The sequence below is a fragment of the Ovis canadensis genome, chromosome 14 (assembly GCF_042477335.2).
Source record: "Ovis canadensis isolate MfBH-ARS-UI-01 breed Bighorn chromosome 14, ARS-UI_OviCan_v2, whole genome shotgun sequence".
In the NCBI taxonomy this organism is placed as follows: Eukaryota; Metazoa; Chordata; class Mammalia; order Artiodactyla; family Bovidae; genus Ovis; species Ovis canadensis.
In genome coordinates this window covers 60,189,631-60,205,961 of record NC_091258.1, presented here as the reverse complement: position 1 = coordinate 60,205,961, position 16,331 = coordinate 60,189,631, and the positions used below count along the sequence as shown (strand labels likewise).

General features: G+C 39.0%; 1 protein-coding gene across 2 annotated transcripts in view; it reads left to right on the top strand.

The window, feature by feature from the left end:
- Window positions 1-5,887, top strand: part of ZNF793 (zinc finger protein 793) — a 30,056-nt gene extending 24,169 nt beyond the window's left edge. Inside the window, exons 5-6 of one of the 2 annotated variants that reach the window (XM_069550600.1) lie at window positions 792-887; window positions 4,073-5,887. In XM_069550600.1, the coding sequence (XP_069406701.1) occupies window positions 792-887; window positions 4,073-5,052 (1,076 nt within the window). In that variant the 3' untranslated portion in view covers window positions 5,053-5,887. The remainder of the gene's footprint in view (window positions 1-791; window positions 888-4,072) is intronic. The other variant, XM_069550601.1, reaches the window with a different exon arrangement.
- The last annotated feature ends 10,444 nt before the right edge of the window (window positions 5,888-16,331 follow it).

Below are 16,331 nucleotides of genomic sequence, written 5' to 3'. Positions count from 1 at the left end.
CACATGCAGCAACTAAGACTTGGTGCATTAAAATAAATTAATTAAATTATTTAATATTTTTTAAAAAGTAACTGAAGTACCAAACATTTTCTATGTGCCAGACATTTTTAGCCACTTTGTTTATTATTTCTTTTAATATTTATTTATTTGGCTGTGTCAGGTCTTAGTTGTGGCATATGGGATCTTCATCGTGTCATGTAGGACTCTCTAGTTGTGCTGCAGGGGCTCAGTAGTTGGGATGCACGGCTCCAGAGTGCATGAGCTTCAGTAGTTGCAATGTGCAGACTTAGTTTCTTTGCAGCATATGAGATTTTAGTTCTCTGACCAGGGATCAAACCCATGTCCTCTGCATTGCAGGGAGGATTCTTAACCACTGAACCACCAGGGAAGTCTCTGGCCACTTGAAAAATATTAACTTGTGTAATCTTCATAAGTGCTTTACAAGGTAGGTACTGTTAGTACCACTCTTTTACACATTTGGGAACTGAGGCAAACAGGTTAAGTCTCTTGCCCAGTGTCACCCACCTAGTACATAGCAGAGCCAAAGTGGGATTTGAAAGCCAGCAGTCTGGCTGCACAGTTTTCATTCCTAACCCTTATACTGTGTTGCCTCAGCAAGTGTGGCTTGAGTTTCAGTGGTCCTGGATGACTAGTTCCTTTTGAGTTCCAGACAAGGTGTGTGTATAGTCTCCTCCCAAGTACAATGTCTGTTGTGCAGCCTTTAATGTTGCCTGAATGGCCCTGAAGATCACGGAGCTCAGCCCAAGGCCTGGATCATTTCTCTGGAACAGGTTATGAAGGCACCAAACCATATGTGATCCTCCAGCTGGAGCAGGAAGAAGCACCCTGGATTTGTGAGGCAGCATGCTCAGGCTGCCACTGTCAGGGTAAGTATGATCAGTCCAGCAAAAGACGTATTATGGGAGGCTGGCAGCTTTAGAATTTTGTTCAGGATCCAGCTCTTCAAAGCCTTAGAGCTTTGAAGCAGCTGGAGACATTTCTCTGAGAGCTTTATTTAGCCTTCTTGGTGACCGCTCAGGCTCCATGCATCCCACTCCATGTGCTTACTCCATCTCCCTTTCTCCAGAATCCTTGATCTCTCTCTCTCTCTCTCGAGGTTATCAGTACATTTCTCTTTCACATATAGGGATTCTTGCAAGTAAGCTTTGTGAGTCTTCTGTTCTTGCTGGTCCCTTTCTAACCTCTACTCTAACGGTTTTGGGGTAAAAGGCGCCAGACCTGCCTGCCATACTCAGTCTCACTTCCCATCCTTTCTGAATCCTGTAAGTTATCCCTGAGTCCCTTAATTTCCTTAAGTCACAGAGGAGGAAGCAGTGAATTCCAGGAAGTGACCAGGAACAGTTGGGTAGTGAAGGAGGCTGAGGATAGCCTGTCTTAACCCCTTCTATTTAATATTCAGAATAACTGCCCCTCTCCCTTCAGCTCTATAAAATTTCTCAACAATAATCCCTGGTACTCTGAGTGTTGGTAGCCTACTCTTTAGGATGCCTCTGGATTTCTGCTTCTTCAATGAAGTCATGGGTTTAGCATGAAGATTCAGTGCCATCTGTTTCCAGATCACTTTATGCCATTTATACTTAGTGTTGTAATCACATAGTTGAATTAAATATTAAATAAAACCTTCAAACATTCAAGTCATTTTCATGCTTCTCCCTAAAATAATGTGTTTAGGATTACCACTATCCAGCTTTCCACTGGTTGTAGTAGTGACCGAAACAGCATTAGAATTCCTGGCCAACACTCAGTGTGTGCTCACTTTGTGTCAGGTCTTTTCTCAATCCTTTACATATATCAACTCATTCAACCCTTAAAACAGTTGTGAGGTGTTTATTACTAGCCTTTATGATCCCATTTACAAATGAGGAAGCATCACAGAAAAGTTAAGAAACTTGTCTAAGAACATATAACAAAGTAAGGGACCAAATGAGGATTTGAACTCAGGTGGTCAGGCTCTAGAACTAGTATTCTTTTTTTTTTTTTTTTTGGCCATGCCACATGACACATAGGATCTTAGTTCCCTGACCAGGGATTGAACCTGTACCCACTGCAGTGGAAGCTTGCAGTCTTAACCACTGGACTGCTGGGGAAGTCCCTAGAACCAGTATTCTTAACCATCACAGTCTAGTGCCCTCTGAGGTATATTTTGCTTCATGCAGTTGCTCATCAACCTTCCTGAAGCCATTGTAACCTGGCTATCAACTTTTTCTTTCTCATCTTTCAAGAATTTTATATAATTGTGAAAAAGTTATCCAGTCAGCCCTCCTTTCTAAGTGCTCTATATCCTCTTATATTAATACCCTGGTTGCAACCTAGCCTTTTCCTTCCAAGGGAATGCTGTATTTTCTGTCTTCTAGACTTGATTCTCTTCTCAATGGTGTAACTCCCTTAAAGAGTTCATCCATTCTGAAACCATAAGATCTTCACAACTAGCCTCTTTGCCATTTTACCAACTTTTATCCCCCTTGTACCACCTAGGCTCCCCTGCCCACCATTTTACCAGTCTGTGGATCATCTCCATAGTTGTAGCCACTCATCCCTGTTTTATGGGGACAAAAACTGAAGTCATCCTCTTTTCTACTTGCTGCATCCCTTCCACCCCACATGCACACAAGTGCACGCATATACCTACCTCAGCTTACTTCTCATTCCAGTGTTTTGCTACCATGAACTCATTAATTGTTCTATGCATATGTGCTAGTTCTGTTTTTTTTTTTTCCTTTGAAGAATGACTTTAAATCTTTCTGTCTACTTTTCATTTTCCACTGACTTCTCCTAAAATTGAACCCAAATTATCTCATGCCTGAATGTCTTTAAGTCAGGAATTCTTAATCAGTTTTGTGCCATAGAGCTCTTAAGCATTCTGGTGAAACATGTAAAAAAAAAATCCTTAAGATTACATGAAAAACAAATTACTAAAATACAGTAATTAACTGAAAAAAAGTTGGAAAATGCAATGTCAAAATATTAATGATATTAGTGGATAATAGTAGATATGCTTCCTTATTAATAAATAGTGAGATCTATCAGGTCAAGTAATTGTCATGACCTCAAAATAGAGATGATTGTAAACACATTTTGAGAAATCTTTGACAGCTATAATGTGACATGAAAATACCTTACTCACAAAGTTACAGGAGCTAATACTAGTGTGTTTTGGTATTCACATTCATAATCAAAGGAAATGCTCAATTGTAGTTAGAACTTAGTGAAAATAAAGCTGTAATTTTTTCCCGTATCCAAGTTCACAGCTCCCCAGATTTCTGTATACCAAGTTAAGAACTCCTGCTTTAAACTCTAGTTTGGTTAATTCCTTCTTTTATCTAGTTCATCTTAGAGCCCTGGCCATTTATATTTTGTCTAACTATCGCAACATGATAAACTCTCTGACTGCTGTATCAATGCTTGTCAAATCGTAATATAATAAGCATTGGCAATTTGTTAAAATGCAGAATCTGATTCTGTAGGTTTAGGGGTGGGGCCCAAGATTCCACATATTTGTCATGATATCAGTTCCCAGGTGAGGCTGATGCTGACCATTGAGAACCATGCGCTGGTAACAAAGTGCTATATGATATTTAAACCTCTTTCCTCTGTAACAGCGATCAGCAAACTTCAGCCCATAGGTTAGCCACCAAATTTTGTTAATAAAGTTTTTATTGGAACACAGGTATACCCTTATATTCACATACTGTCTGTGTTCTTGCCATACAGTGGAAAAGTTAAGTAATTGTGACCAAGACCATATGGCCCAAAAAGCCTAAAATATTTACTCTCTGATTCTTTAAGAACATGTTTGCCAACTACTGCTCTATAATATCCTCTCTTCTTCAAAATTATTCCTATCTTCTGTGTCATGGTCCATTCCATTTGTGCCAGTTTCTGAATCTTCTATTCTCAAATGACACTTCCCTGCATTGGTGCCTTTAGTTATGATCCATGCCCTCTATTCATATACTGTGCACCCTTAAAATTTTTAGGGCATTTCCCAAATAGTTTTATTCCAGATCATAATCACAGATTAATAAGGAACATTTTCCTATATTTTCTCCAGAAAACATTTGGCAAGTTAACATCCACAGGAAAAGGCGGCAAGACACGCTTTTGAGGCAAGGTCCATTCATCAGCAGGAAAACGTTCCCCAAGGAAAGAAGCCATGAATGTAATAAGTGTGGGAAAATATCACATCTGAGCACTGACCTTTTTCCTTCAATTCAAAGCTCCAATAACTGGGACTCTTGTGGAAAGAGTGTGAACAATAATTTAGACTTAAATGGTTTTAAGAAAAACTACTCAAAAAAGCAAGATGAGTGCTATGGATATGGAAAACTGTTACAACATACAGAGCATGACAGAAGACAAAATGAAGAAAAATTCTGGGAATGCAGTCACTGTGAAAAAGCTTTCAGCCATAGCCCAGCACTTATGTATAAACCCCCAGCAACCGATTCTCTTGTGTGTAAACGTAAGAGGATTCCACCTACAGAGAAACCCCATGTCTGTTCTGAATGTGGAAAAGCCTTCTGCTACAAGTCTGAATTCATTAGGCATCAAAGAAGTCACACTGGGGAGAAGCCATATGGATGTACTGACTGTGGAAAAGCCTTTTCACATAAGTCAACCCTCATTAAGCACCAGAGAATACACACTGGTATTAGACCCTTTGAATGTTTTTTTTGTGGAAAAGCCTTCACCCAGAAGTCACACCGCAGAGAACATCAGAGGACACATACAGGAGAGAGACCCTTTGTGTGCAATGAATGTGGGAAGTCATTTGGTGAGAAGTCATACCTCAATGTACATCAAAAAATACACACAGGAGAAAGACCCTATCGTTGTAGAGAATGTGGAAAATCTTTCAGTCAAAAGTCATGCCTCAATAAACATTGGAGAACACATACAGGAGAAAAACCCTATGGATGCAATGAATGTGGCAAAGCATTCTATCAGAAGCCAAACCTCAGCAGACATCAGAAAATTCATGCTAGGAAGAATGCTTATAGGAATGACCTAAAAATAGTAGGAAAGCCTTGAGCAAGATATCCTATTTCATTTTATGTGGAGGAATTCATCCTTAGGAAAAATCTTATATTTAATGAATTTTGACCAGGTTTTTCATCATAAGGCAAGTCATATTCCAATTGTGATAGAAAATTTTATACAAAAGATTATAGAAAATACTCTATATTTAAAACATAAACATGATCACTTTGGCTTATGAAAGTTTAAAATATATTAAACGGAATGATTACAGAACACAAAATATATGTGAAGAAAATTAAAAGTATATTATGGTATGTCTCATAGTGACCCACATAATAAGCACTATATTTTAGAATTATAAATGTGAATTTAAGTTGAATATCAAGCACATATTTAGAATGCCATTCACCAAACTTTTTCACTCTAAATATCACCATTGTCTTTTGGTGTCTTTACATACATGTGTGCGTGCTCAGTTGTGTCCAACTCTTTGTGACTCCATGGACTGTAGCCCACAAGACTCCTCTATCCATGGAATTTTCCACACAAGAATACTGGAGTGGGTTGCCATTTCTTCCTCCAGGAGATCTTCCCAACCCAGAGATTGAATGCACATCTCCTGCATTGGCAGGCTTATTCTTTACCACTGAGCCACCTGAGAAACCCTTTAACAATACAAGCAGCAACAATAATAATAATAGCATAACCAACTATTTTTTTAAAAAGCTTTAACATATTAAACCAGTATATTTTCTCTGTCTTTTTGTAATACATGTAAATGGCCATAATATTTGTTGTTGGTCCATTTTCTGAATAATAATGTTTTTAATATCTTTTGTTAAATTAGTCAAAAACTTTATTAAACGTTTTTAACTTTAAAAAAGCACTGTTTTGCCTTTATTATTTTAGTATGTAAATATATTATTAAATAAGTAAACTTTTTTTTTTTTGCCTTTTTTAATGTTAAAGACAAAGCTAAGGAATAGTTTTACAACTTAACACTCAGTGAACAAAATGATGACTCAGTATATTCATTACTTAATAGAAAGTAGTGTTGGCACTAGTGTTAAAGAATCTGGCTGCCAATGCAGGGGGTGTAAGAGGCGAGGGTCTGATTCTTGGGTCAGGAAGATCCCCTGGAGGAGTGCACAGCAACTCACTCCAGTATTCTTGCCTGGATTTGGACAGAGGAACCTGGCAGGCTACAGTCCCTAGGGTTGCAGAGTCGGACATGACTAAAGCAACTTAGCACATGTGCACAGAAAGTAGTGTGGCCCTGATATATTGTGCACTATTCCTGTTTTCTTAGTCTTGCTTAAGATACCTTGCAGCAAATTAGTAGGAAAGACACTTTTTATGAGTCTTATAATTGAGAAATATTTCATGCACAGACCAATGAAGGAGAATTCCTTTCTTTTTTCCCTCCAGATTAATTCAGCAACATTGATTTTTTTCCTTCCCTATACATTTCCCTGCTAGTGTCCTGGACACTGATATCCAACTGTTTTCATCATTCCAATTCAAGTCCATCTCTTTGAGCTGCCATGTCATTTATATAAGAAAACAGATGGTCACATTGTTCAAGATTTGTCTCCCTGTAAGAATGCCTAATCCAGAATGAAAGAGAAAATATAATCAAAGATAAAGATGTATTTAAAAGAATGATAAGGGTAATTCCCCAGTGGGACAGTGGTTAGGACTCCACCCTTTCACTGCCAGGGGCCCAGGTTCAATCCCTGGTCGAGGAACTAAGATCCCACAAGCTGGAAGGCATGGCAAGAAAAAAAAAAAAAAGAATGATAAGATATTTTATGCAACTGTAGATCAACATATTTTTGAAACAGGAAATAGATGCTATTCTAGCAAAATGCAGGCTATGAAAATTGCAGTACATAGTGGAAAACTTGATGGAACAATTACCATTGGAGAATTTGGAAAAGTGAAAGGTTCATGATTGAAAAATGCTCCATGCCTAGATGATTTCATGATTTGTTCTATCTAACTTTTAAAGAAAGAGTAATTCCAGTGTTAGTTAAAATATTTCATCCTATAGACTATGCTCCCCAATTTATTTTATGAAACCAGAACAAGTTTTAACACCAAAACCAAATAAAGGTAGTTGGAAAACAGGAAACTCCAGACCACCCTTACTCATGAATATAGGAACAAAAACTATAATGAGAATAATAGAAAACAGAATTTACCAGTATACCTAAACAACAATATAATGACCAAGGAAAAGTTATCATGATATGAAGAGCCAATACAATAGTAATGGGAAACATGTCAATAAAATTAACTTAGGAGAGAAGAGGCTATCAATAGTTGCTGATAAGGCATTTAATGAAATTTATAAACATTTCTAATCTAATAAAATACAAATTAAATTATAAGCAATGATAACTACCTAGATTTTCTTTACCAAAACCCTATAGTATATGTTATACTGAAACCATTTTTTATTTATTTATTTTGAAACCATTTTTTTTTAAATCAAGGATTTAATAGTTTAATAGATGTCCACTGTCATTTGTTTTTACTAAAGATTATCTTGGAAGTTCCAGTGAAGGTGATAAGAAAGAAAATTGAATAATTGTTATGAATAAGGTTTAAAAAAAGGTAAAACTGTTCCCTGTTGCTGATGATGGGATTGTATATCAATATATGGAGAGACTTAAGATTTTTTTGAGTTAAAAAGGTAATTTTCTAAGAAGACAGGGTATAGAAATCAAGAGATTTTCTCCATAAACGTCTTAAAATTTGCATGCACTTCTTTTGGAATTACATTAAGTCCCACTGATTTTTCTTTTTCACCCTGCAGCTTATGGGATTTCAGTTCTCTGACCAGGAATTGAATTCCAGCCATGGCAGGGAAAGCACTGAATCCGTACCATTAGACCACCAAGGAACTCCCTCTTTAAAAAAAAAAAAAATTATGTGAAATGATCTTAAATTCCATATGGAAAAATAAATGCCTGAGAATCTAGACAAGTATAAAAGAGAAATTTTCATGCCAATGTCATAATATAAGATGAAGTCATTCTAAGCAAATTAACGTAGTATTGGCAAAAAAACTGATAAATACAACAATGGAACAGAATAGTAAATACTGAATAAACTGCAGTGTATATGAGTTTTATCACATATGGAAAGCATATAGTTTCAGACCATAGGGGAAAGGAACTGTTTATTTAAAAAAAAAAAAATTCTGGCACAACTGGCTTTTAATCGAGAAGAAAGTAAAGTTGAACTAACTGCACAAACCATATGAGAAAAACTCCAGATGAGCTTAAGATTTAAAACTTTAAAATAACAATAAAATTCTTGAAATAAAAGGAGACTACATGTACAATCTGGAAACTGGGGGAGATTAACTTTACCAATACAGGACACTCAAACTGTGAAATGAATATTTGACTAAATGAATATTTGACTACATGAATATTTGACTACATAAAAAACTCAGTCTTTTGCACAGCAAAAGATGCCATCAACAGCCAATAAACAATGACTTGGGGGAAAAATATTTGCAGTCAGAGAAAAAGTGCTCGTCATATTGCAGGAAAAAATAGCCCAGTAACGAAACATGGCAAAGAATATAGTTGAGAGAAGAGCAAATCCAAGTTCTGATGGGCTTATCAAAAAATGTTTAGCCTTAGTAATTGCTGGGAAATACAGATTAAAGTTATGAGATAACGGTATACAATCAGGCTGGCAAGAAAGAGCAGGAATGCTTTTTGCTGTCAGAAACAAAGAATGAACTTAGCTACTGCTGGTAGAAACATAAATTCTTACAGCTCTTTTGAGAAACAACCTGACATCTATTATAACTGAAAGTACATCTATTATGAGTGAAAGTACTCACTTTAGGGGATCTTTCCTTAGAAATAAAACCCCAATACATAAAAGACATCTACATTTATTGTGATGCTGTTCCTAGTGGCAAAAAACACTGACATCAAAATAAATACTGGAAATTGGAAGAGGCAAGGAGATAGGGATATTAGAAGAGGGAAGGAACTATAGTGTGTCCACTCCATAGGATGTATATATAGCCATTAAGGTGGACAGGTTAAAACTATGCTAGTGAACTTGAATGAAATTCCACAATGTTTTCTTGAGTGAAAAAAGTAAGATAAAAATAAGTGTGTAAAACATGACTCTGTTTTTGTAAATCAGTTACAAAATGCTTCTAGGTGTCTATGAGTGATAAACATGTATCATGTGTTTGTGTAAGATTTCATATGCATGGAGAAAAGCATAGCAGAGTATGCAATGGGTTGGGGGGAGGTGGGTGATGTAGGTGGTTAATGGGAGATTTAGGGGGGAAAAGCCCAGAAGAAAAAATATGTAAATATCTGAACCACATATGATATGTCCAATGTATGATTAAGAAATCTGAAGGGTTAGTAGAACTTCATTTGTGGAGATATTTGTGGTATATTGTTAAGTTTAAAAATCTATTTTTTAAAATTAAAATACCTATATGTGTATATATGCATGCATGTGTTTATATGGACAAAGAAAAGTGTGGAGGGATATAAAACAAGGTGTTAATTAACATTGATTACCCTGGTGGGGAACAGAAATAGTTGTTTAATTTATATACCTTTGTATTAAAGGTTTGACTTGTTACAAACATTAACTTTTGTAATTTGAAAAAGAAAATAAAGGGGAAAGACGTGTTTTGAAATACATGAAGCCTGGGAAATGTTTTCATTTTCTGACAAGATGGCACCCTGGCCTGGTCTATTATCTTTCCCCTAATCCAGTCTTTGGGATATCACCAGAGTAAAGAAGACACGTAGATCTAAAGAGCAAAAGGCAATACTTCAAGAAATCCCTCAAGTAGAGAGATTTTTTTTGGTTTTATTTTGAAATAATTTGACTTTCAAAAAAATTGCAAAATAGTTCCCGAATAGTCTTCACTCAGCTTCCCCTAATGTTAATACTTTATATAATCATAATACAATGATCAAAACCAGGAAAACATTGCTATACCATTATAAGCCCTTCCCAGTGATGTTCTTCATCTAGTCCAAGATCCAGTCCAGATCCCACATTGCCTGTTATTTCTCTTCAGTTTCCTCCAGTCTATGATAGTTCCTCAGTCTTTTGTTTTTCATGACTTAGACACTTTTGAACAATACTGGCCAGTTATCTTGTAGACTATCCCTCCATTTGGGTTTGATTCAGTGGGTTATGCATTAATATTACAGAAGAGATGCATTTCCATTCATCATATCAGCAGGCACATCATGGTGATAAATCTTACTGGTGATGTTAACCTTGGTCAGGGTGCTCACTGTCAGATTTCCCTTCTCTAAAGCTACTATTTCTGCCTTTGTAGTTAATATCTAGGGCAGGATACTTTGCAGATAATTTCTTTTTATTGTTTTTTATTTTATTTATTTTCAGCTATGCTGGGTCTTCATTGCTGTGCACGGGCTTTCTCTATAGTTGCAGCAAGCAGGGACGACCTTCTAGTTGTGTGAGGGCTTCTCATTGAGTGGCTTCTCTTGTTGCGGAGCACAGGCTCTGGAGCACAGACTCAGTAACTGTGGCGCACAGTCTCAGTTGCTCTGAGCCATGTGGGATCCTCCTGAACCAAAGATAGAACCCATGTCCCCTCCATTGGCAGGCAGATTCTTAACCACTAGACCACCAGAGAAGTTCAATAATTAAAAAAAAAAAAAAATTACACGTTAGCCCTGAGGAGGGCATGGCAACCCACTCCAGTATTCTTGCCTAGAGAATCCCATGGACAGAGGAGCCTGGCAGGCTACAGTCCATATAGGGTCGCACACGGCTGGAGTTGGACACGACTGAAGTAACTCGGCACGCGTGCACACATTAGCCCCAGAGATTATGTTTGATTAGCTCTGACAGAGGCTTTGAGCATCTTCAGTAATTCTGATGGTCAGACAACGGCGGACCTCTGATATGGATCGCACTCCTAATCATTAGCTCTGATACAAAGCACCTTCTTCACAGTACAGATAATAATGAGAAACAGTTATGACATTTGTTAACCCTGGTCTGTAGACAACTAACACACCTAAGTGTTCTAGTTATCTAGTGCTACCTAACAAATTATCACAAATTTAGTTGCTCAAATCAACCCTCATTTGTTTTCTCACAGTTTCTGTGAGTCCATATATTAGGGGAAGCACACACTGACTGAAACTGCTCACCCTGGCCAGGCACCATGGTAACCATTTGCTTGAGTTGTTTTACGACAGGAGGTCCTGGTAAGGAACACGGAACTAATAAGCCACCACCAACCAGAAGAATTCAGGAAAGGTCAAAAGGAGACACCACATGTCCAACCATTCTCACTGATATCCATCTTGGCTGAACAAGGCATGCACCACCAGGAAGGACTCTGAGTCCGAATGACTGGCTGAAGACAACCTGGGAACTATCCCATCACCATAAAACCTGAGACTGTGAGCCACATGGCAGAGCAGTTCTGGGTTCTCTTACCCTACTGCTCTCTGCCTGGGTGCCCATTCCCAATAAAATCTCTTGGTTTGCCAGCCTGTGTGTCTCCTCAGACAATTCATTTCCAAGTGTTAGATAAGAGCCCAGTTTGGGGCCCTAGAAAGGGTCCCCCTTCCTGCAATACATACACGACTCAGCTGGGTCCTCGAGTTCAGATCTCACAGAGCTGCAGTCAAGTTGTTGACCACACAATCCTCAACTAGGGAAGAAGTTGCTTCCAGAATCACATAGTTGTTGGCAGAATTCAATTCCATGTGAACTGCTGGACTGAGGGCCTCCATTTTGTGCTGGTTGTGGGCCAAAGTCTACCCACTATTCCCTGCCATATGTCTCTCCAATATATAGTTCACAACAGAGCAGCTTGCCTCAAATAAGGAATCAGCTACCAATACAGACACCAGGTGGCGCTAGTGGTTAAGAATCTTGCCTGCAATGCAGGAGTCAAAGTGAAAGTTGATCGGTGCACCCCATAGACGTCCATGGAATTCTCTAGACCAGAATACTGGAGTGGGTAGCCTTTCCCTTCTCCAGTGGATCATCCCAATCCAGGGATCGAACCCAGGTCTCCCGCATTGTAGGTGGATTCCTTACCAGTTGAGCCACAAGAGAAGCCTAAGAATACTGGTGTGGGTAGGGTAACCTATCCCTTCTCCAGTGGATCATCCTGACCCAGGAATGGAACTGTGGTCTCCTGCATTGCAAGTGGATTCTTTACCAACTGAACTATTGAAAGGTTCTTGCTGAATCACGAAAAGACGCCGGGATTCTTGGCCTCCGGAGGAGAAGAATTCAATCCAGGGCCAGAGACGAGGCTTGATCGCTTAGAACTTTTGTGTAATAAAGTTTTATTAAAGTATAAAGGAGATAGAGAAAGCTTCTGACATAGACACCGGAAGGAAAGAATACCCCTCTGCTGTTTTTAGCTGGATGTTATATAGTCACTAGCAGTCTGTTAATGAAAGAAAAGAACGCTTTAAAACTCAGAATGGCACCAGGCCCCTCATCCATAAAATGTATTTTGGGATAATCTTGGCACCAGATAAATCATCCCAGGCCAAAAAAGGATTGACTTGAATCTTGTAGAAAGACAGATTACCATACAAATAGTTTTGTTTACATAGATTAGGGGAACAATGTCTGAGTATAACATACTGGTTTGTCAAGTGGGTTCTGAGTCATTAGGCTGAACCGACTTGAAGACAGAGTCTGGGGTAAATGCATAATATATTAACATAGTTTAAGACAAACATTTCCATAAGAAAAATGCATTGGTTAACTCAAGGTTTGGGAATAGTTAACTTCAGGTGGAACCAGGTGTCATTATGGCAACACAGTATTTTAAGAGAAATCTCCTTTTAAATTTGTATAGAGAAGGGAAAAAAAATGTATATATATATATATAGTGATATATAAAAAATATGTATATATATAGTGAGATATATATACATATTTTTTCGTTCTCTATACAAATTTAAAAGGAGATATCTCTTAAAATATATGTTTTAAGATATATATATAGTAATACATATATATATATATATATATCACTAGTTTGTTTCCTCCTGCTGCTTAAGAGAGATAAAAAATGACTGACACTTGTAGCCTATTTCCTTCATTTGGAGACCCCTGGCCTTTCTGCCTGTTACCCTCTCACTATCAGGGTTCAATCCGTGGGTTGGGAGTCCCCGGGTCGGAAGGAAGTTCAATCCCTGGATCGGGAGGAAGGCATGGCAAGTCCAGTATTCTTGCCTGGAGAATCCCCATGGACAGAGGAGCCTGGTGGGCTACAATCCACGGGGTTGCAAAGAGTTGGACACGACTGAAGCGACTTAGCACACACTCACCAATACAGAAGTTACACTTTATTATCATGCATGTGACATCCTTTGCTGTTATTTTATTGGTTTGATGCAAGTCACAGTTGCCAGTCACATTCAAGAGGAGTAAAATTACATAAGGGTGTTAGGTAGTTAGAACAGAAAACAGGAGTCCAAAATGGCGGTGACTAAAAAACAAGGAAGGGAAAAGCCCACGAAAATAGAACAAAGGATGGTCAACAGAAGGTCCGAGGACCGGAATGAGGACTTGAGGTAGAACAAACAACACTCCTGGCTAACCCAATTTACATAGGGCAGGCCCGGGGTGGAGGGAGGAAAAAACATAAAAAGAGAGCCAATGCACGCTCCCTCTTTCTCTCTCCCACACGCTGGGGCGCTCTTCTCTTTGCGTCTTTGGGTTGACATGCTCTCACACCTCAAGGATGGATTTTCCTGCTATTATCTAAATAAAATAGAGCTGTAACACGGAGCTGAAACACTGATTTGTCTAAGAGCTATAACACAGTCCGTTTGAAACCTGAGAGCTATAACACAGTCTATCCAAGACCTGAGACCTGTGACACACCGAGGGCTTTAATGTCCATCACTCCAAATCTTTCTTGTGACAAGACAGAACCAAGGAGTATACGCTTGCCTAACAAGAGGAATTCCTCCTTCCAGGTTTTTCAGGAGGTAGTGGTCACTGCAAGCAGCTTAGAACCTACCCACCTCACCAGGGAAATAAGTTTGAAAGTAGGAAAGAGTCAGGAAGGTGACTGTGCTGGAACAAGGCTGAGTGAGCCATGTATTCTGGATATGCTTGATGGGTCTTAAAAAAATTTTTTTTTTTCCCTTGGCTGCACCACAGGACATGTGGGATCTTAGATCCCCAACCAGGAATCAAACTCAGCCCCCTGCAGTAGAAGCTCAAAGTCTTAACCACTGGACTGCCAGGGAAGTCCCTTCCTGAGAGTTCTTGAACTCTAAATAGAAGTAATATATCCATTTACCACAAGTGCATACAGAGTGCTTTCCATGAACCAGGCACTGTTCTTGGTATTGGGGATAGCAAGCAATGCCAAAGCAAGAGAGTATCAGAAAAACATCTACTTCTGCCTTATTGGCTATGCCAAAGCCTTTGACTGTGTGGATCACAACAAACTGTGGAAACTTCTTAAAGAGATGGGAATGCCAGACCACCTGACCTGTCTCTTGAGAAGTCTGTATGCAGCTCAGGAATCAACAGTGAGAACTGGGCATGGAACAGCAGCCTGGTTCCAAATAGGGAAAGGAGTACATCAAGGCTGTATATTGTCACTCTGCTTATTTAACTTATATGCAGAGTACATCATGAGAAATGCTGGGCTGAAGCACAAGCTGGAATCAAGATTGCTGGGAGAAATATCAATAACCTCAGATATGAAGATGACACCACCCTTATGGCAGAAAGTGAAGAACTAAAGAGCCTCTTGATGAAAGTGGAGAGTGAAAAAGTTGACTTAAACTCAACATTCAGGAAACGAAGATCATGGCATCTGGTCCCATCACTTCATGGCAAGTAGATGGGGAAACAGTGGAAACAGTGACAGACTTTATTTGGGGGGGATCCAAAATCACTGCAGATGGTGACTGCAGCCATGAAATTAAAAGATGCTTGCTCCTTGGAAGAAAAGTTATGACCAACCTAGACAGCACAATTGTCTAGTCAAAGGTATGGTTTTTCCAGCAGTCATGTATGGATGTGAGAGTTGGACTATAAAGAAAGCTGAGCGCTGAAGAATTGATGCTTTTGAACTGTGGTGTTGGAGAAGACTCTTGAGAGTCCCTTGGACTGCACGGAGATCCAACCAGTCCATCCTAAAGGAAATCAGTCCTGACTATTCACTGGAAGGACTGATGCTGAAGCTGAAACTCCAATACTTTGGCCACTTGATGCAAAGAACTGACTCATCTGAAAAGACCCTGATGCTGGGAAAAATTGAAGGCAGGAGGAGAAGGGGACGACAGGATGAGATGGTTGGATGGCATCACTGACTCGATGGACATGAGTTTGAGCAAACTCCAGGAGCTGGTGATGGACAGGGAAGTCTGGTGTGCTGCAGTCCATGGGGTCACAAAGAGCTGGACACGACTGAGCAACTGAACTGAACTGAACTGAATGATTGAGCATCTTTTCTTCTGTTCATTGGCCATCTGTATACTATCTTTGGAGAAATGTCTATTCATGACGTTTGCCCATTTTTTAATCAGGTTTTTTAAAAATTAATTTTTGGCTGTTCTGGGTCTTTGTTGCTGCTTGGGCTTTTTGCTAGTTGCAGTGTTGGAGTTACTCTCTAGTTTCATTGTTTGGGCCTCTCATCACAGTGGCTTCTCTTGTTGCAGAGCACAGGCTTTAAGGAGCAGGCCTCAGTAGTTGTAGCTCCCATGATCTAAGGCACAGGCTCAATAGTTGTGGTACACAGGCTTAGCTGCTTCAAGGCATGTGGGATTCTCCTGGCTTAGGGATCTAACCTGTATCTCATGCATTGGCAGTCGGATTCTTTACCACTGAACCGCCAGGGAAACCCCTGTTTTTTATATTGCTTTTGGAATTCTTTATATATTCTATATATTAATCTATCAGTTATATGATTTGTAGACATTTTATACCATCCTATGAATTGTCTTCTCATTCTCTTGACAATCTCTAATTTTTTCCTCACCAAGAGGTATGTGGGATCTTAGTCCCCCAACCAAGGATCAAACCTTCATCTCCTGCATTGGAAGATTAGCGTGGCAACCACTGGACCACCAGGGAAGTCTTTTCTTCTACGTTTGAATTTAGTTTGCTTTCATTATTCTGACATTTTGTCTTATATATTTAGTTCATTTATTAGTGATTTCCTGATATCATCAGCAAGCCAATACATTAAAAAAAATTTTTAATTTATGTATGGCTGCACTGGGCTTCCCTGGTGGCTCATACAGTAAAGAATCTGCCTGCAACGTAGGAGACCTAGGTTCGATCCC